Source organism: Periplaneta americana, chromosome 2, assembly GCF_040183065.1.
Source record: "Periplaneta americana isolate PAMFEO1 chromosome 2, P.americana_PAMFEO1_priV1, whole genome shotgun sequence".
Taxonomy (NCBI): domain Eukaryota; kingdom Metazoa; phylum Arthropoda; class Insecta; order Blattodea; family Blattidae; genus Periplaneta; species Periplaneta americana.
Window position 1 is genome coordinate 89521307 of NC_091118.1, and position 22836 is coordinate 89544142.

A 22836-nucleotide genomic window follows, 5' to 3' on the forward strand; every position below is an offset into this window, starting at 1 on the left:
ATGCTTATGTAAAATATTTCAAATATGAATAATTTCAATAATTTCGAGGGAAAAATTGTTCCAGGGCCGAGTATCGAACCCGGGACCTTTGGTTAAACGTACCAACGATCTACCAACTGAGTTACCCGGGAACTCTACCAGACACCGATCCAATTTTTCCCTCTATATCCACAGACCTCAAAGTGGGCTGACAACCGTCAACAACCAACATTGAGTGCACACTAACTCTGTGTGACTTAAATTATGGTTTTCTGTTAACGAACAGTGACGTATGTTATGCAAATCAAGCTTTCAGGTATAACTCCCTGTGAAGTTGATTTGAATAATTTCAAGGGAAAAATTGTTCCGGGGCCGGGTATCGAACCCGGGACCTTTGGTTGAATATTTGAAATATGTCATTATTTCTGCAGAAATGGAACGAAGTTGTTCTAGATGTAAGGCTGTGTTTTCTAGTAACATGTAATCATTCTCCTTTGAAAATTTGAAAATGAGGTTTGTTATTCATTGCAATAATATATGAAATGAAAAATTATGTAAAACAAAAATGTAATACACCATCATTTTAACATAGTGAAATAAAAAGGCTGCACTTGTCAATCTTATATTAAATGTATTTTCTACAGACAGAAAATAAAATGTCTTTAAAATAGTGCAATTTTTCTTTACCAAAGAAAATGATGTCTTTAAATATTTCTCTAGCAGATAGTTGTGTTTCGGTGTTAAAGGAGTGGCTTTCAACCACCGAAATGCTGAGGACTAACTTACCGTGATAATAAGCATGAGTTCAAACGGACGAAAGACACTGCGTTAACTCACCCCAACTCTGAGACATACTCAAAGTTAGAGCGCACGAAGCGCACTGGTAGAATAACGGCATATATTTCTCAGGCATAGTAATTACATTACATTCATTCGACATGTACCAAATGTGTTTTTGATTTTAAATACAGACTCGTTATTGTATTTTATGCGTAACATTCTAAGATGAATTAATTGTAGCTACTGAATATAAAGCAATCCCGGTGTTTATAGACAAATGGCATGTCTGAAGACAAATTTCTTCGGAATCAGGCATACTTAAACTGTGTTAATTCATGAGTACAGTAGGCTATCGCGAAATTTATTTTTTGAAGAATCAGAATACTTCCTCTCTTAAACATTGTACAACTTTAATGAGAACATCAGAAGATAAACGATATTGTGTCATTGCACTTGTGATCTTTACATAGCATTCTTGCACATCATTAAGGGATCTTGTCCTGGAAACTGACAATCAGAAAGCAAGTATCGTGGTTCGCAATATGCCACAAATACTTTGAAAAACTCAGACTTAGTCAGGTATTTAGAACCAAAGTCGAGTTTTGTAACATACCTTCGTTATAACAGAGCACTCTTCACCCAAAGAGAGTAGCCTCTGTATAATTTTCGTATTTTAGAAACAAGGTAGGTTAAAATGAATAACAATACAATACTGTACATTTTTATTATAACTTAACATAACATTTCCAACTTTACTGCATTTCTAAACAAACTTGTGTGTTGAGGTGCGAGTGACGATGATAATGATGATTATTATAGCAATGCCTATCCGTATCTCAGCCAGCGGCCACTTCTAATTAAAGGGACCGGGACTTTATCCCCGGTAGGTGCTATTAGCTTTTTGGTGAGCAATGTGGCTGAGGAACAAGATAAAATTAGGAATTCATACTTGTAGATATCCCTCACCACTCTGACTTCTTCATTATCATTATCATGATCATTATTAGCGTCGTATGATTTAATAATTATTAATAGCCTCTATAGTTAAAAATATAAATAAATTAAATTACACTGGTTGTAAGTGTGGTGGACACGTTTTACAACAAAAGTTCAAGTCCGTTCACATTCTGATGGGTAGTGCAGCTAGCCAGCAAGTATTTCTTTCAGAGACAGTGTTCTGGCAGCAAGAGCTGGGCTAATTTTCTTCTGTTGATAGCCGTTCTCGTTGGCGATGTACGCAACCATGTACGGTTGTCCGTCAGATCCCATGTACAAGTATCTGCCCATCACTTCCAGGATCTCGTTATCCGTCCCGGCGTTTTTCAGGATCCCAGTCTCGGAACGAGATATCCCGTCACTCGTCTCGAATCTAATGGGGCAAAAATGTACACAATATAGCCTAGAAGGAAACAAATAGGAAATATATAGTTAAAGTCTGGACTCGAACGCTATTTTTGAAACTATTGTAGATTGAATCAGACGTCGGCCTGGTTGGCACAGTTGGTATAGCGCTGGCCTTCTATGCCCGAGGTTGCGGGTTCGATTCCGAGCCATGTCGATGGCATTTAAGTGTGCTTAAATGCGACAGACTCATGTGAGTAGATTTACTGGCATGTAAAAGCACTCCTCGGGACAAAATTACGGCACACCCGCGACGCTGATATAACCTCGGCAGTTGCCAGCGTCGTTAAATAAAACATTTTTTTTTTTTTAATCAGACCCGTACACGCTCTTGGACGCTGGTAATGTGAGTTGCAGTTCGGCTCTCGGATCCAAGCTCGCCGCATCAGTGGGATTTTTTTATGACATAGATTGTTTTAAAGTTCAATGAGTAATAAAATAAATAAACTACAATATTACCACTAACTTACATATGTGATCAAACGAGTGACGCGATTTTAATGCTAAATTCTTAATAAAAATAGTATTACAATACATTTCAAGCATATAATTATCTGCTCATAAATCAACTTTTACATTTCTGTAGCAAAACATGCTTCTGAGTGTCAGTGTTGTGTGAAATGGCAATGGACTGATACATTTTCATTAGATCATTATGTTAGGGCAAAATCTACTGCAGATATTATTAAGCGTTCGTTAATGATACCCCAGTCATCAAGAAACTCGGTAACTGGGCCGATAAGCTGGATCGCTGTAATATCTGTTTTTGGTGCACGTCTAAAAAAGCAAAATATAATATATTTAAAAAGTAATAATACACTGAAGGATAATGATGACAATAATAATAATAATAATAATAATATTAATAATAATAATAATATGATAGTAATAAAATAATGGTAGTAATAATAATGATAATAATTCATTTTATTTATTTATAATTATGTGCTGGACAACAGCCATTAGCTAATAAAAGTCAGCACAGTGATACAATTAATACAATAAAATGAACAATTATGATAAAATTAAATAATTGAGATAATAACAAAATAACGAACATAGATTACAATGATTAATTACCAAGAAATAATTCTATAAAATTTTACAGAGAAGAGTTGATTCTCACAAAAGTATTACCAATTTGTGTATAAGGATTATGCAAATAATATTAGCAAAGACATTGCCATATTCGAAATCGCCTACATGTAAGTTAGCATTTTTAATACATCTGGAGACCGGCGAGGAAGATTTAGAACAGTGGTCGTCAGCACTCGCTGAAATGTGCAAAGCGTAAACGGTGCCGTCCCGTGTGCACCGTAGTGCAGCAGGAAGAGATAGAGAGCATACCCGCTAGCAGCTACGAGTGCACCTTGGGGCACTGTGTTTTCCGCGGGTAAGAGGCGCTAGCCCCAGGGTGCTCTGCGCTAAGGACCGCTGATTTAGAATTTCTAATATAGCCCTAAAAGAGTTTGAGATGTCTCATGTTCTTCATAGAAATACGAAGGCTGGCACTGTTTAAAAAAGATTGGCAATTAATGTCACCTTTAAGGACCTTACATAAGAATAAGTAATCGAGATCATGACGTCTAGCATACAAGCTTCGACATTTTTAAAGTGCTCGCATTTTTTTATAATAGTTATAGCCGGAGTTATTAGGCAGAAATCTGTACGAACATAATGAAATAAATTTCCTTTGAATATTTTCCAGTTTTGCCGAATCAATACTAGTAATAGAGTTACAAACTAGTTTTTGTCAATTAATACACCAAGGTCTCTAATACAATCTTTTCTGTTAATACATTTTTAGAAGATAGTTATATTTTAGTGTAGAGGTTTTCCTTGAAAATGATAATACGTAAGTTTTGGATTCATTAATCTTCATCCCGTTATCAACTGACCAATATTATTATTATTATTATTATTATTATTATTATTATTATTATTATTATTATTATTATTATTATTATTATTATTATTATTCTCAATGTCACTTCCTTCATGATCGCTGTGACCGAATATCCGCCCAAAGAATTATTTTGAGTTCATTTAAACCCCTCTTGATAGCAGTATTTCTTTGAGTTCGTTTATTAATTCACATTTGCTAATCCCTATATATGCATACTATTGTTGGCTGTGATGTATTTAGTAATGTCTATTAAGACTGAAATTCTTTAACTGATTTAAATATTTTGCACTTCCTTCAAATTTAATAAAAAATATTTCTTCCCAATCACACTTAAAAGTAGACGAGGTAGATCTCCGCTCATCACTTGGACTTGGTTCAGACATGTTCTTCCTCTGTAATTTGTAGTTTAATATTGTAATTCCACTGAACTCATGACAGCTGACGTCACGAGACAACCCAACAACTTGCCACGCGGCCGCCCGTGCTGATCTTTGCCCGCAGAACGCTAAATTATTGTGCACGGGTCTAACTTACTTAGATAATATTGTTCCGTGACATTCTTTCTTATTTTTTCGCCTATGTGCCCTCTCTTTCTTGATATTGATATTTATTTTATCTTGAGTGCTCTCCTTAAACCTGTTTATTAGGACATATGTGCCTAAAGTGCGGTCCAGATCTCCAGACGTTTGGGGCGTGTTACCTGTACAGCAATAGCCAGTAGCAACAGCGCTGCGTTGTCGAATACGGATGTTCGTTGACGCCGCTTGTAAAAATAATACGTGTGCTCGCACAAGTTCTTCGTAACAGGGTGTCTACATGTGATTAGGTTGAATGACATTATTTTTCTGAATATATAGAAACAAGAATCTCATTTCTACGTCATTTTGTGTGTCTCAATCGCGTCCAGCTGATTCATGTTTTTATGGTCTTTCACGAGTGATGTGTACATAGCTGCGTGCCGATATGAAAGCCTTTCGAAGCACAAGATTATTAATTGTAAATAGTGTCCATTCAGCGACATAAACATTAGATAAAAATAATTATGAAGCGAGAGCCGAATATGCCAGCTCGATTTCTGTTTGCATTGTGTCGACGAGCTTTGTGTCTGCCAGTGAAATCAATAATTCGTTACTAATGAACATATTTTGTGTGTTCTTATCAATTTATTACTTTATTTGGAAGATTCAATTATGCTATTCAGCAAGGCCAGTACTATTGAAACTAATAGAGCCAGTGGATATAGTAGCAAAGTTCGGAAAATTATATTTAATGTCTACAATTTCTCCAGAAAATATTCGTCCGAAGAAAACCGTAAAAATCTTAATTTTTCTAAGCGTCAAGAACTAACTGTCGAGGCGTGTTCAATAAATATATCAACCGTGTCACGCGTATGCAGGAAAAAAAAAAGCGGAAATACAGAGTGCTAAGAAAATATATTAATATACCTAAAAGAGTGACGAGTTTAAATGACTTCGAAAACACATCATTCGCTTTTCATCTGGAACTGCAACAATCAATTTAAAGGTATGATTTCGTAATGCATTATTAAGTTATTGTACGTATAAATTATTTATTATTGCATTTCACTGTTTTGTTATTGAGAACGGATCCTGCCTATCCCCTCCCGCCAGACGAGTTCGGTAGAGCACGCATCACCCGCTCTGTAGGTTGACAACGTCACGCTTGTACGTTATTGTCTCTAGCGAAACGTCAGGAGATATGAACTCCACTGTAGTTGTACTGGTATTAGCGGCAAGATGAATGTAAAACAGAAACAGATGACAAGTTACATAATTTTTGTTTCTTACAAATGTTTTACTGACTTGTGTAGAGACAGTCATTTTTTTAGAAGTAACAGAAATTTGTTGACTATTTTGATAAGCAAGATGAAAAGTCATAGATTGTTTTTTTATAGGAGATTAAAGAAAAGAGTCGAATTTGTTGACTATTTTGATAAGCAAGATGAAAAGTCATAGATTGTTTTTTTATAGGAGATTAAAGAAAAGAGTCGAATTTGTTGACTATTTTGATAAGCAAGATGAAAAGTCATAGATTGTTTTTTTATAGGAGATTAAAGAAAAGAGTCGAATCGTATTCAGATCATTTTGACCAATACTTGCAACAGTAGAAAAAATTAAGAATAAACACAGAAAAAACACCCTATTTGACTCCGCACTACAGAACATAAACGCGCTGACCATCAAAGCAATTTCAAAAGAAACAGGAATTGAGCAAGGACTTCACTACTTCTGAAGATGGCTAGAAGTGAAGCGAAACTAGTCAACTAATGTAAATTACCAACTTAATTTCACATTAACACAAGAAATGTGTTTCTATAACAAATTTTTAGTGATAAAACTGTGAAATATTTAATCAAGATGTTAAATTAAGAAATTGAATGCAACTAAATATGGGTCTCTCTTTTTCACTCTTTGACTAAAGCTATATAAAAAATACTGAAAATCTGTATAAAATCGTTTGGACAACAAATCATTTTAGAAAACAGTTTCCTCCTTCTCATCCTCCTCCTCCTCCTCATCACCATCACCATCACCATCACCATCACCATCACCATCACCATCACCATCACCATCACCATCATCACGTTTAAGTTTAGCCTCGACTTCCTTTAGAACAGCTGATCAATAATTTATTTTACAGTACCCTCTGTCTCCAGCATTTTATTCCTGCTTTGGCAAGATAATCCTGGACGTCTTCCAACCTTCGTAACTCTAGTATAAAAAAAGAAACAGTTTAGAAAACCAATAATATATTCTAATCTTGTTTAAACCATGCATATTACTGACTGAATGGCAATGTGTACTAGCTCAAAGCTGTTTGAAGCATATCTTTCTATGGCTGCTATTACACTATCAAAGTTCTTTGACAAAGATCTTTTATAAAATATATAAGTATTATAAAATATATGACAGTGTAATGGGTTTTCTTTTATAAAAGTTTCTTTGAAAAAAGATCTTTTATAAAATGTAAGTGCATCATGTTATCTTTGATAAAAGATTTCTATACCTTGAAACAAAAATGGCGGAACGCAAATATAACTCGACTGTTGCTATCACAAAATTTCTGATATCATGTAAATAAATAATTTGTATAATATAATATTAATATTATATAATAATATTTCATAATAATTTGTATAACTTACCAAGTCCTCGCATTGTAGCTCTTTCAATAAGTTATGATGGATACCTCTCTTGTCACGTTTTGCAATCCACGGTTTAACCCACAGGCGTTTCTTTTTCTGTTTCTTTTTCAGTAAAATGCTTATGTGATAATTGAACTAACTGTTGCTAAACAAGCATACTACTGTTCTTTATTCATGTTGTTATAAACTTAACGCGTAATTATTAGTATTAACAAATCATAAACTTAACGCGTAAATATTAATATCAACAAATTCTCCGAACACGTGTTAATTGTTGTGGAACAAATGTTAGGTGGCTTTTGTTCCTAACTTTAGGTTATCTTTGATAAAATATTTTATGAAAGATTTTATGTAATGCAATATACCCCAAATTCTAATTTTTATCAAAGATCTTTGATAAAATATTTTATCATATTCTTTGTCAAAGAACTTCGATAGTGTAATACCAGCCTATTTAGGTAAATGTTTAGTATATTTCATCTGAAATTAAGATTACAAACTGTTTCAATTTTCTTGACGTTAATTTGAATCTCTCGTTAATTTAACATGAAAAGTTATTTAAAAAAAAAAACACGCGGTATTTGTATGCAGATACTTTACTGCACGTATACAGCGATTATGTAAATGATTTTGGTGCCAGGCAACGCCATAGACTCGGAAGTTTTTATTTAAATAAGATATTCATATAAGACTCTTCCGCATCGAACAACCTTCGCAAAGTTCTCCTCGAGCTAGTGTTCCTACAGATATATTCTACACAACAGCTGCAATAGCGTCTTTCAGTTCTTCAATCGAGTGTGATTTATTTCTGTATACTTACATTGACTTCAGAACATCTTCTGAGATAATAATAATCACTGGGAAGTACAGAGGCTACTAACATCCACATCCATCAAATCGTTCTGTGATGTAAGTGTTCATTAATGTAATTCATGGCGGCATTTGTTGAAAAAATGTTTCTTCAATATTTATATCCGTGCCATAAAGAGTTGGACAGAAATTATTAGGAACATAAGGTGGCGCTGTGCAGTAATTGTCATTCAAGAAGAGCACTCCAACATTTTCTGCTCATGAAATACACTATCTACCAAAAAGTAATTGTGCACTGTTTTTGCCCCTTTAGAACCTCGTGTTACCACCTCTTGTTGCTATAACAGCAGCCACCCTGTCAGGCATGCTCTCCACTAGTTTGTGTAGGATATCCACTGGAATGCTTCGCCATTCCTCTTGCAACATGGCACTGAGTTGGACAATGGAAGTTGGCCCCTTGTTTCGGCGGCTACTATGCAGTGGTATGCAAATAATAGTGTTCACCGGTTGGACTGACCTGCAAAGAGTCCTGATCTCAATCCCATTGAGCGTTTTTGGGACGAATTGGACCAGCGATTGAGATATCTGGAGATGCGGCCAACTTCCATTGTCCAACTGAGTTCCAAGAGGAATGGCGACGCATTCTAGTGGATATCCTACACAAACTAGTGGAGAGCATGCCTGATATGGTGGCTGCTGTTATAGCAACAAGAGGTGGTACCACGAGGTTCTAAAGGGGCAAAAACAGTGCCCAATTACTTTTTGGTAGATAGTGTAGTTCACCATACTGTACACTTTTGAGGATGTAAAGGGGCTCACTTTGAATGTGTATCCTCTGAATCGCAGTTACGGTATGCATATTGTTTCTTAACGTAGCTATTTGGATAGAAATAGTATTACCAGAGAACAATATGCGATCGGTTGTGGAGGATTTTCCTCCAAAATGAGTCACTAAGGGATTCACAAAGGACAAGAAACCTTTGTCACATCCAATTTGTGCTTGAATGAATGAATGAATGAATGAATGAATGAATGAATGAATGAATGCGAGGAAATGGGATGAGAAACATTTAAAATGTACGCGAAAACGCGTTCTTGCAAGGGAGATCCGGGCTGAGGAAAACTGAATATCTGAACCCCAATTCTGTTGGCCACTTGTCTCACTCCAAGTTTCACCATTTCACTGAAGGAACTCTAGAAAATTTTGAATGGGAAATCAGAAGATGGGGTAACATTATAGCTACCACACAAGAGGTTTGAGGGGAGAGAAGCATGACAAGAGCTTCGGCAGAAGAAACGCCGGAAGGAGCAAGTTGCACATTGGAAGGTTCCGTTTCCTTTGCATTATGAGTGGAAGTCGAGTAAACGCGCTCATAAAACAATGGTAAAGTGTGAAACTAAAGCCGAGACGCCTATATCGATGATTTTTGTTAAAAATATGAGGAGGAGGAGGAGGAGGGTGCAAATAAATGGCTCATTTCTTTTAGGTCTGATCCCGACATTTGACTTAGCGCCTTAGGATAACCACGGGAAAACCTTAGGCCGGATGAGTTGCCTCAATTTAGAAGACTAACAACTGGCTCTTTGGCCAGTCAGTTGAAGTATGACTCAATTGACGAAGGGCGGATGTTATTAGTGTAATAGTACGAGTTGAGAAGAAGGTAATTTCAGCAGCGGTTGCGGTTTTCAAGCGGTTTCATTAAGAGATGAGTGATTACCTAAATCTGGGGATGACGCCGGCCTCTCTATTCTCCTGGTGGACCCGGCTGGTATCTCCTCCGGTCCCTAGACTCATACTGGGGAAAACCAGATATTACGCGGGTTGAGGTTGGCAGGAACTGCCATGTACAAGTTTCTAGCAAGTCGAGATATGATTTCGTCGATGGTTGGAAAATTCAGCTAGTCATGAAACTTCTCTCTCGAGGCGATTACGGGGAGATGAGTAAGTTTATACTTGACTTTATATGGTAACATTTGAAGTCTTTTGGGATTACCTATTTTAAAGTGGATGATTGTTTTAAAAAGATTTGTCGAGACAAACATTTGGTAGATTTCCCAAGGTTACAAAAAGGCACTTGCAGTACATGTGCACTATTTTAAGATATTCTAAAGAACTTCGGTCTTTCAACAGCACCTGATTCGTTATCCAAGACGAAACTTCTTTCTTCGAATTTCTTCACCAGCCAACTTTCCTGCACTGAAATTTCACTCTAGACACACGTCGTAGCACGACAATTCTGCTAGATTGATAAAACGTTACACACAAAGCACTCTTTATTCGATATTGTACGACGAAGTTTCTCCATTCCATCCGTCCGTAATTAACTAGCGCCATCCTCACGAGGAACAAGATCCATTTGCTATTGTAACTAGCTAACAAGCAAACATTCTCATAGGGGCAGACAAAAAGGTTATTTTTTTTTCTTTCACCATGTCAATAATGTCAAAACAAGTGCTTATACAAATGTTGACCACTCAAGTGCGATTACAACATCCGCCCCAAAAGTAAGTTTCCCTGAGGCCGTTTACAAAAAGAAAACATAATTTTATGAAAATATATTTCATTCTAACAGATATTGCAATTTTTGGGCTATTTTTCAACATATTTTCCACGGAACTCAGATATTTGTCATACCATGGGATCAACAGAGAGGTGTAGACGGCTGTCACAGACTTGTTCCGAGCCCATGCGGCAGACTTCTACGACACAGGAATACAGAAGTTGATCCCATTGTATGAAAAACTATCAATTCCGGTGGGGAATATGCTGAAAATAGCTCAACTATTGTTGTATCTGTTCCAATAAATTTTCCCATGAAATTGTGTTTTCTTTCTGTAAATGGCTCAAGGGAAATTTACTTTCTGGTTAGCCCTAGTAATTGCGCTCGAATGGCCAAAATTTGTATAAGCATTTGTTTAGACATTATTAACATGATGGAAGAAAAAATAACATTTTTTTTATTTGCCCCCAAAAGAACGTTTGCTTGTAAGTGTTTCTTCGTAAGTAGATAAAGGCAGTGGCGGCTGAAGCCACTTTGTCTGAGTAGTGCCAGAACATTCAAGACAGAAACGAAAAGTAACGATAATGTGTCGCTTTATATCGTAAATATTTGTTACTACTACTACTACTACTACTACTACTACTACTACTACTACTACTACTACTACTACTACTACTAATAATAATAATAATAATAATAATAATAATAATATAAATTCAGGGAACTTTGAAGTTTTCTGAATTGTTCTATACTTGAATTATATTTTCCTATAATTTTTAGTAAAGAGTTCAATGACTTTCTGGCTAAAATTGGAGAACTTGCTACCAGATGTGAACTAAATCCATCACACCTTTCTTAGACCAATTCCATATACAACAAAAATAACATGAGGAAAGCAGAAGAAAAAATTTTTAATATCACATTAACAAATCCATTTTTTTGCATAAACATTTTAGCACATTTTTACATATTTATGTTCAAATCTAGAGTTAGTCTTTCTATAAGTTTCTGTTTATCTTCATATGATGAAGAAAGTGTATTTTATAATGGAGTATTTATTTTATTTATAATTTGTTTCTCATCAAACAGCACAATTACATGCATATAATATATTATGACCCCAGATACCGCATTGTTTTCTCTATGCTCGCGCTCTTTTCAATAACGTATTTGCCGGCAAGAAAGTTAGCCCTAGCAAGGCGTTATTTAGTGCTGCCATCTCGAATCGAGTTGCCAACTGAATGACACGGATATGACCTTTCCCCTTGCCCTTTGCGCCACCGTGAAGCTACATTGAATGGATTACAAAAGATTATGCACATGCCCATACAGAGGTAGTTGCCAGCTGGCTCGAATGACAAACATAATACGCATACTATGTACAGATATATGGTAGCGCATGAGCTGCAGAGATGGAATAAACTGTACTTTTTAAGAAACAGTTTCGACAGTAAATAACTACAATTCAAAATGAATCGATTTTAGTAAAAATAATGCATATAACCCTAGGAGAGTTTAACAACGATGACATTAGTGGATGATATTTTTCGCGGTATATTAATAATTAACACTATGTTAGGGCACCATGAACATATTCTCCATCAATTGACAGCTAATAATATCAGATTTATTAGGGAATTTGATTCGTACAATTAAATTACGCGTGCCTAGTGTTGCACGAAGGCCGTGTGGAACGTGGATAATAATATATCTACTTTCGATTGGAGGTCAATGATAGCGCTACACGTGCCCTTTGCAGACACCAAAGAAGAGGAAAACTGTTTAAAAATTGAACTGTTTATCTCTTGGAGCAGTGTAACACTCTTTGGAACAGGTTATTGCACGAAAGTTCCAGCTTTTTTACCCATCTCTAATGAGCGGGCGAACGACAGTGTTTATCTCAGACACGGAGCGACGCGGTAGTTCAAATCGATGTTCTGCTGGAATCAATCCATGGTAAATCCATATTTTTAATGATATTTCTGATCCTATAGCGCTCTGAATGTACAGTTTAAAATAAGATTTAATTATATTTTATTTAGACAGTGCCATGGCACGAGGGATGAAGGGAATCTTAATATTGTGGTGAAAAGCTCGTTTCTCGTTAGAGATTTAATCTTAGTCTACCAGTGATACTGGAGTGCTGCTGTTTCGTCTGCAAGCACTTGCATCAATAAAATGTCTTCCATACCTCTTAAATCCTCGCATATATAAAAAAATTTGTAGTTTTTATTTTTATTCTCTTATAAAAGATAAATATAATTCTGAAAACACACTAAAAGGCGACTACTTAGCAATAACAATAAAAATGAGCGAGAAAAAGAATTGAACAAAGGTAATTGCAAAAACTCTTTAGTACCACACGTTAATATCATTCACCATTACTAATTGAATATAATTCTACTGAATTACGGACGGTGGCGTGCGAAACTCTCTGATTAAGTTAAGGCAGCCGTGGCGAAAATGCCTTCGTGCGCCGAGCCATTGTGTATGCTACAACGTGCTCAGCATCTATGGAGGGAGGCGGACCCGAAGGGGATGTAAAGCAACTGTCTGACTTATTAACGGATTTTCATTTTCCTTACGTCAAGCGCTTAAATATAATTTTAGGCAATATAAGGTTACAAACTAATGTTTAGTGCGTGTAACGAAGAAAGAAATGAACAAGAAAACATAGGACACATTATCACAACCTAAAATTAACTGTCTTCAGAATGTCTCTGCGACAGAATTTCAAAATCAGGAATTATGTTACTTACTGCCAGTCGTAGTTGATCACGAAGGTGTATGTCTGTCAGTCGTGATCTAAATTTGGTTTTTACTATTTTCATTGTTGAACATAATCTTTCACAAACGTAAGTTTTGTAGCGAACATGGCTTCAACAGAGCAAGCGAAAGAACAAAGCTGCGGGTATTTATTTTTTGGCAAAGATTTGAAAAGTTTAACATTTGTCAAGTCCTTACATCTAGCTTTCACTTAACATCACATTGTAAATCTGTGAGTTTAAATTGAAGATCTAACCGCATTATTCGTACATCTGCTGAAAAAGGATCGACTTACAGAGATAATAATAATAATAATAATAATAATAATAATAACAACACTTAACCTTTTAATGTTTCATCAGTAACATGTAGTAACTTATAATGCCGTTTTATGTTTATACAACCGTTTTCCTAGTAATACTTGTGAACAAATAATACATTTAATATTCTCATCATATTGTCAGCAAAAAAATGCGTCCTCCCATCCTACTTGAAACTTTCGTTTTTATAGAGGTACATGGTTTCGAGAGAGACAGTGCGACGATACGCCACTCGCACGTCAGAGACAAATACAAATGGAACGGAGTTTGACTCCAGTGAGTGAGAGGGTGGGGGTTGTAGGTAGGAAGCAAGGGAAATGCACTGCGAGCCACAATGTGCTCGTGAGTAGCATTTTTGCCACGGCTGAGTTAAGGTTACATGGTCAATAATATTAAAAGGTACACACAAAATCTTCCCAAGTCTATGAAGTTCAATGACGGCAGAATCATTCATAAAGGTACTATATAATGCATTTAGAAATACACCATCTCGTTGTAATGTCCCTGTATATTTTTTCACATCGCAGCATACAATTTCTTACCTGTGTTTTATTTTATTTCATTTGTTTTTGTATTATCCTTCCTTCTTCAGAATCTTTTGACTTTTGTTAGTTCATTACATTTCCTATTTTGCGATAATATTATATAAAAGGATATAGCTCTAACAATAAGATTGTCCACACCTCTGGAGTAACTGTTAGCGCGTCTGGCCGCGAAACCAGCTGATCCGGGTTCGATTTTCGGTTGGGGCAAATTACCTAGTTGAGGTTTTTTCCGGGGTTTTCCCTCAACTCAATATGAGCAAATGCTGGGTAACTATCGGTGCTGGACCCCGGGCTCATTTCACCGGCATTATCACCTTCATATCATTCAGACGCTAAATAACCTAAGATGTTGCGTCGTAAAATAACCTAATAAAAAATAAATAATAAGATTAAAAGCGATGCATTTATTCTTCATAGTAAATTTCTGGGATTTTGTCTCTAGCCTACCTGATAGGCGGTCATGTTGGTGGCTATATCGGTGGCGAAGATAATGCCATTGCAAGGGACACGTCATTGTATTTAACACACATACATTTATAGCTACATCATGTTTCCATATCCCACTATAACAAAATGGTCATTGAATAAGCTGCTTTTGTGGAAGAAGCCACTCCGACAGAAAAGTTTAGGTTTTACCTTTAGCGCCATCCCATGTAGATTGGGTGTATTTCTTACCTTTTCCTTCAGAAATGTTATTTTGTGCGCCATATGACTTAGAACTCCGTTAATATCCCAGTGAATGCTTACTGTTGATACATAAACTTCATGAAGTGTCGATGGAAGTGGTGATAGGTGTAAACCTTGACCTGATGATTATTATGATGATGATGATGATGATGATGATACGAAAAGCATTATTCTTTGCGACAAAATATAAATAAAAAATATTAATACATAGGTATTACGATGAAGAAGAAAATGAAGAATTACCGTAGTGCATACTTACTTACAAATGACTTTTAAGGAACCCGCAGGTTTATTGCCGCCCTCACATAAGCCCGCCATCGGTCCCTGTCCTGAGCAAGATTAATCCAGTCTCTATCATCATATCCCACCTCCCTCAAATCCATCTTAATATTATCCTGGTCCACACCAGTGGAGTAACGGTCAGAGCGTCTGGCCGTGAAACCAGGTGGCCCGGGTCGGGGCAAGTTACCTGGTTGAGGTTTTTTCCGGGGTTTTCCCTCAACCCAATATGAGCAAATGCTTGGTAACTTTCGGTGCTGGGCCCCGGACTCATTTCACCGGCATTATCACCTTCATCTCATTCAGACGCTAAATAACCAAAGATGTTGATAAAGCGTCGTAAAATAACCTAAGAAAATAAATAAAATATTATCCTCCCATCTACGTCTCGGTCTCCCCAAAGGTCTTTTTCCCTCCGGCCTCCCAACTAACACTCTATATGCATTTCTGGATTCACCCATACGTGCTACATGCCCTGCCCATCTGAAACGTCTGGATTTAATGTTCCTAATTATGTCAGGTGAAGAATACAATACGTGCAGTTCTGCGTTGCGTAACTTTCTCTATTCTCCTGTAACTTCATCCCTCTTAGTCCCAAATATTTTCCTAAGAACCTTATTCTCAAACACCCTTAATCTCTGTTCCTCTCTCAAAGTGAGAGTCCAAGTTTCACAACCATAGAAAACAACCGGTAATATAACTGTTTTATAAATTTTAACTTTCATAAGTGCATAGGAGAGATAACTACCGGGACATCACTTTATTTTTACTTCCATTTTTATTGTACCTGCGTTCCTGAATGCACTTGACTCCCACCCCTTGCAGTAACGTTCTTGCTCCCGTCAGCCACGCAAACTTACGGCCGCTGTTGCATTCGAAGTCTGCTAGCAGTGAAGTAAACAGTACAGAGTATAGTGTGTTTCAGAAATATGGTTGCGTTTTCCATAGAAGGAAGAGCCTATATTATTGAAGCTTATTTTCAGGGGCAGGTATTTGTGGAGATTAATTTTATCGTTTGTGTTTTTTTAATAATGGTTTCGGCGGAGATTGTTGGAGATTGATTTTTACTCTTGTTGGATATTAATGGAAATTTTGGAAAATACAATTATTTTGAAATTGGAGTATTAAATCAGTATGAATATTACTTTCCAAATAATTAACATTAAAGGTTCATGGATTCTGGTAAAGGTGCGGTATGGCGAAAAGATAATATTTCTTGGATTGAGACTGTATTTAACACACATTCATTAAAAACGAAAAAAGAACTTGCAGTCCTGAAATTAGTACTTTCAAATTATTAGTGAAATGTTGAATTCTCCGTGTTTTGAGTTCACTAATGTAATCAGAACTCCTGGAATATCACGTAATGTAGCCTACTTGACTGTGCAACAAATTCAAATGAAAAAAAGTCCGAAAAAGAACTCAGAATATGAAATTCGCTATAAAACGACACAATAATAATAATTCGCGAATGTGTTCATATTTCGCTATTAGAACTCTATTTCGCGATTTGTCGTGATTGTTTTGTCTGCATATTATTAATCAAAATCATTTAATTCGTAAAGATTAGTAAAAATCTATTGTATATCTATTATGTCGTGATTTTCGCGATCTCCGTAAATACCTGACCCTGCTTATTTCGCACAGGTACGGTGTGTAGCATGACTGAATAACTTTATTTGTGTGGACTGAGCAGAAGTGAAGATTAGAGTTACCGAATACGGTAATATGCTGAATAAAGTAGCCAATATATAATGAATAAAATCGCCTGAAGAGTTCAGTTTGTGAAAAAAATGTTACTACTCTACCGTATTTTGATAAAATGTCGTAAAAGTAATGATCAAACTGAAAAACCTAATATCGTATTTCCCTGTAACATAAATGGATACACTACTTTTCTCTCCCCCTATAGCTAGTAAAATGATTTGTTTACATATTGCACTAGTAACACCAAACTCCTGTAATGGAAAGGGGTAACAGTGTTTCCGAGTATAGCCAGGTTAATGTTAAAAATGTTGGTAGAAATAAAGTGATGTCCCTGTATATTATATGGGAAGCTTAAGGTGTTCCGTTTTTGTCGAATACAAATTTTATTAAAAGTCGCCGGGATTTGAAGCTGGGCCTAATTGTGAAAAACATAAACTCTATTCATTCCAGTAAAGGTGTAGGTAGAATTTTAAAAGTGACGGTTTTGATATTATACGTCTTTGTGCATTGTGATTCTTTCTCAATCCGCCACAATGTCACACTATACTTACGCAAAATCGTAACCTTCGGGACTTATGTTGTTCTGGTACGAAAGAATTGTGGCATCCTGAGGAGCGGCACTCGCTATCCCCAAAACTAACAGACCACCCAGAAGTAGAACCTGCGGAAATATGACATAAAACACTATTACTTTTACATTGGAATACATTTGGACTAGTCGCACTAAGTTTGAATTGCTCAGTAATTGTGAAGAGTGCGATCCCAAACTCTCAGTCATTTGGCCATTTTTATAATTTATACAGATGTAAGACTTTTTTTTTGCATCTCTCATTATACAGTGGTATTATATATTTTAAGCTTCTTTTCTTTCAAAATAACGCCAATCTTTGTCTAAAAGTTGACATTATTGTGGATGTCACTTAAAAACTCGCTCAGTCCATAGACCGGTGGATGAAAAACTAGCTTAGTCCTTTCATAAAAATGGACTGAATGCGTTTTGGGATCACACTCCTCAATTGTTCTAGCTCGTGTAGCACACTGCATTGGATGCCACGTACATAGCACTCTTATGCGCTCAGTCAGTAGGCCAAATGTTGTTCAAACATCAATTTTGGAATTGAATACGGAACACATTTACGTTGAATGAATCCAGATTTTGTCGATATCATGAGAAGTTTCTATTCTGAAATTGCAATTTTTTATAAGAATCTGCTTCTAATTTTATTCTTGTTTTCTTCGGTTTCATTATGTTTCTCTCAAGAGAACCGGTGATCCAATTCCGACATAAGTTTTCAAAAATTTTTCTACACATTGTTTGTGGCACAAAGGCAGTCCAGTATCGTGATTTTTCTAATTTTCACGAATCAATTATTCTTCTATAATATTCAATATAATCTAACAACATACACAATATGGTAATGCGAAGAAATAAGGATATATATTCAGCAGCACGGCTTCCTAATTATATATTATATATGTCTTCATTATTCAGTACCACAATGTAATAATGTATAGGCTATTCGTTATCTCGTGAAATCTACCTGCGCGTAAGAACAAGAAGAAAGTGGACTGGGTAACTTATCCTCCATCTCTACGCTTCCAATTACCACCATCATAAGGTGTTTACTATAGGCCCTAAGCTACGGCGTAGGGATGCATTTTGTTTGACTAGGTAGCGAATGGGTTAATATATTATTTAAAATACGTACTGCAGCAGTCTTTATATATAGTAATTATTGCCATTATGAAAATGCCTTCGGTAGGTTTTAAAATAGGCTCTCAAATGTAGTTCAGGAAAGTTATTAAGAACGCTACTCACAAGGGAACCGTCCCAAGTCGTGGTGCTTGAATTTAATGAAAATGCATGTTCAAGCTAATTTCCGTTCGTTAAGAAACGTGGTGATAGTCGTTCGTTTCGCGTTTATATCGTTTACGAAATATAAAGACTTGAAAATTGATGCTACTTATGCCGCTTCTTGCGCGCACTCGGATCCTCATAGTTCCGCGACACCGTATTACAGCTCCAGCATTAATGCTCTAGTCTATTTTCTTTCACTCTTAACTCACATTAATAGAGTGCTCTTGCTGAAATACAAATTCATTTGAATTTAAAATATGTATTAACTTTATTACTCACCTTAAATATGATAATGTGGATTCGAAATTAAATAATCGGAGTATAGAACCATTGAACAGTACAAACATTTCATTCCTTCATTCATTTATTCATTCATTCATTCATTCATAGTGTTCTGAACAAGGGAAGGACTTTCATTGCAAAACCAACATTCTCCAATCGTTCCTATTTTCTGCCTTTCTCTTAATCTCCGCATTTGATCCATATATCTTAATGTAGTCTATCATCTGATTTCTTCTGCCCCGAACTCTACTCCTGTTTATCATTCCCTCAAGTTTATCCTTCACTAGCAGTTTCTTCTCAGCCAGTGACCCAAACAATTCCTTTTTCTTTTCCTGATCAGTTTCAGCATTATTCTCTCTTCTCCATTCTTTCCAACACAGCTTCGTTTCTTATTCTGTCTGTCCATTTCACACGCTCCATCCTTCTCCATATCCACATTTCAAATGCTTCTAGTCGCTTCTTTTCACTTCGTCGTAATAGCCATGTTTCTGTCCTATACAGTGTCACACTCCAAACAAAGTACTTCACTAGCCTCTTCCTTAGTTCTTTCTTCAGAGGTCCGCAGAAGATGCTTCTTTTCAGTGCTGCTCATCGGAGTGACTACTACCGCGGAGGAATCGGAGATTACGAATAAAGCTCTCCACCGGTGATCTCCAATACTACCATAGGTGGAACAGGGGACGTACGGACGGGTGCGGGGGTTCGGAGCGAAGCGACAGTTAGCTCAAGGACGACCGGCGCGTACGGACTGACGGTAGTTGTGAGTGGAATAAAATGGCACAAAATCGGATATCCGTCGCATGGAAATTCTTTAATTTAGTTGAAGGTAATAATAAAGTCGCACACTGTAAACTTTGTGGGCGAATTTACTCTAAGGGTGGTGGAACTTCGAATTTGTTAGACCATTTGAAGCGATCGCACAATCGCGAACTTGATGAAAACAATTACGCAAAACATTTGATACGATTTCTTTTTAAATTGTTTTAATGCTATAATTCCCAAAGGCTCACAGTCTATTAAAAAGTCCTGAAATTTTTCTAACACGTAACTTTCGAGGCAATAAAAACCAAATGAAATATTTACAAGACGACTTGAGTTATATTTTATTGTTTAGACAACTTGAGTTATATTTTACTATTTGGATTAAAATATTTCTGAATGAAACTAAAGAAATATCTGGTAATAATATAATTACAATTATCCTTAAGTTGATATCCACTTAGCCCTATAATTTTATTACAGAGCAAGAGTGGCGCGTTTTAGAAGAGGCAGTTCAAATGCTGACACCCTTTAACACAATAATCACAATCCTGTCCGGTGAAGAATCTGAATAAATTATGTTGAACAATAAACTTTATCCCATTGATAGCCCACATTTCTTTTGTTCTATTCTGAAGCTCCCTTAATATATTTTACGTTAACTAAACCGATGATAATAATAATTTACAAACCCTGTTTGCGATTAAACGAGAGTTTCTAGGAGAATTAGAGTATAAATGTTTACATTAGCTAATGACAAGCTTTACTTCTGCGTTAGTGTTGCAGTTAGATTGAATGTTGTTAATTTGATCAATGACATAAAACTAATACGGCTTTCCACATATACTATTATTAATTTCAAAACTAGAAAAAAAAAATCTGTCAGCTAACGTAGCACTTTAAGCAACACAAAAAAAAAAGAGCCGAAGAAAGAGAGAGAGATTAACATAAAAGAGAGATTAAACAACAAATAGAACTTATTTTAAAAGATACGCGGACGACAGCGGACTTGAATCACTACCTGATCCGATTAAAGGAATGCTCAGCGGAAAGTGTATGTCTGCGCCACAGCACATATACAACCTGCGCGGCATCAATCGGAGGTAACCGGAGGTCTCCGATTGAAAGCGCGCAAACAACCGCTCCGGAGAAAACCTAATCATAAGCAGCACTACTTCTTTTTCTATTAAAAGCTTCCTTTGCCATTGCTATCTTTCTTTTGCCTTCCTGGCAGCAGCTCATGTTGCTGCTTGCAGTACACCTCAAGTATTTGAAGCTGTCCACTTGCTCTATTGCCTCATTTAGAATTTACAAGTTTACCTGCTTTACTTTTCTTGCGACAACCATGATTTTCGTCTTGTTTGTATCTAGCCTATATTTATTCCATACTGTTCACAGCTACCATTTAGCTCTAGTATATATCCCTTACTATCATCTCCTCTTCTGCTAACAACGCCAACACTTTATTCTTCTTTCTCCTACTATCACTCATCCCATGTTCTGAAAACAGTTCTTCACCAAATATTCCATGTAGATGTTGAACAGAGTAGATGATAAAGAGCATCCGTGACGTACTTTATATAGGCTGATTTTTCACACTCCTATGTAATACACACACTGTTTCCAACATGCATGTTTTTCAATCACATATACACACCTGTGCCACGCATATATTAGCAGGTCTTTGAGGATTGGTGAATGAAACTAGTGATATACAACAGAATGTAATATAGTTATGAAGTCCCTGTCGTGCAGTATGTCTGGAATGTTATCACAGATAATTTTATATCTGAAACACTCTTCTAGCCTTCCAATTACAATTTTATATTGCCTAAAAATACACATCCAAAGGTTGCACAAATCTTATAGAATTTGGAGGTATAATTTGTGTTTTAATTGTCTTACCATTTAAAGTAATATTTACTCTTTTAAAATTAAATTTAGCGTCATCTATCTCACCATTTCAGGAATCCAGAAGTAGTAGTGTGTCTTTCTTAACATACAGGATAAATATAGAGTGATTCAGGACCTCTGCAACAAACTCTGGGAATCGATAGATCTCATAATGAGGATCATTTTTTGTAAAACAACCCATGTTCTCTGATGTCTCGTTTAGGAGCTAAGCGACATCGAAAAAATACAAGTAGTAGTGACATTAACAATTATGGAATGAATTATTTTTCAAGTTTGATTGCTGACACGCTACAGGTGTTCAAAGTGTCTATTCTGAACATGAGTAGGCTACATTCATTACGCCGCCGCAGTAGTGGTTATCGGCCCGTGTCGAATTTGATCAAAAGCAGCTAATATTCGCATAGTCGGTTCCTGTTTTGTGTCAATTCGAGTGATGTATTATTTCAGTTGTTAAAAAAAAATATTAAGGGCGTGAAGTTGGGTGATAACGCAGGCCACGCAACAGGTCCGGATCTCCCTGTCCATTGCTCCCTGTACATCAGGACTGGGCATCGAGAGCGGAACCAGTCTCTAAACGAGGACGCTTAATATTCATCGTCACTGAATCAACGCTGCGCGGTGTTCGGCGGGGAAGAAAGGGGATGAAGAGAAATCATACGGCTCCCCGTAAGAGAGTAGAATCCGCTCTTGCTACCCAGCCCTGCTGTACATGTTCAGATATGCTCGTACAATCAGGTTGAAGTGCGTTGGGACGTTACGTTGAATTACATGTCCCCTCACATCGTGAAGGGTGGATTATCCATGAGCAGCGGAAGCGTGTTCCGAAGAGCGCTCCATTCAAACGGGGCAGCAAAATGTCAGGACAATTACTTTAGGTCCAAATTTCTCTTTCGTGACTTGAAAGTATTGTATGTACAGCTGTCAAAAGAAAAAGTGGCCGCTCTACTGAAACAAAGTTCCCTTCGGGTATCTTCGCTACAATTCGGAGACAGGCGATGTTACATGTTATTGGACCACGTTGCCTGATATCTACAGTCATAATTGAAGTATTCTGTGTGTTATTCAATAGCGTAATGGTAGCGTTTAGGCTTCTTATTCATGAGGTCCTGCGTTCGACTACAACCTCGTGCTTTTTATGTTCTTTTTTGTTCTGTTTTTGAGAGAGACAAACTATAC

General features: G+C 36.5%; 1 protein-coding gene across 1 annotated transcript in view; it reads right to left on the reverse strand.

Annotated features, from left to right (window-relative positions):
• Positions 1-1476: 1476 nt before the first annotated feature.
• LOC138695287 (endocuticle structural glycoprotein ABD-5-like) overlaps positions 1477-22836 on the reverse strand; it is a 34764-nt gene continuing 13404 nt past the window's right edge. The window contains exons 2-3 of the mRNA XM_069819720.1: positions 17399-17508; positions 1477-2128 (exon numbers count right to left, since the gene is read on the reverse strand). Of these exons, the coding sequence (XP_069675821.1) occupies positions 1903-2128; positions 17399-17508 (336 nt within the window). The 3' untranslated portion in view covers positions 1477-1902. The remainder of the gene's footprint in view (positions 2129-17398; positions 17509-22836) is intronic.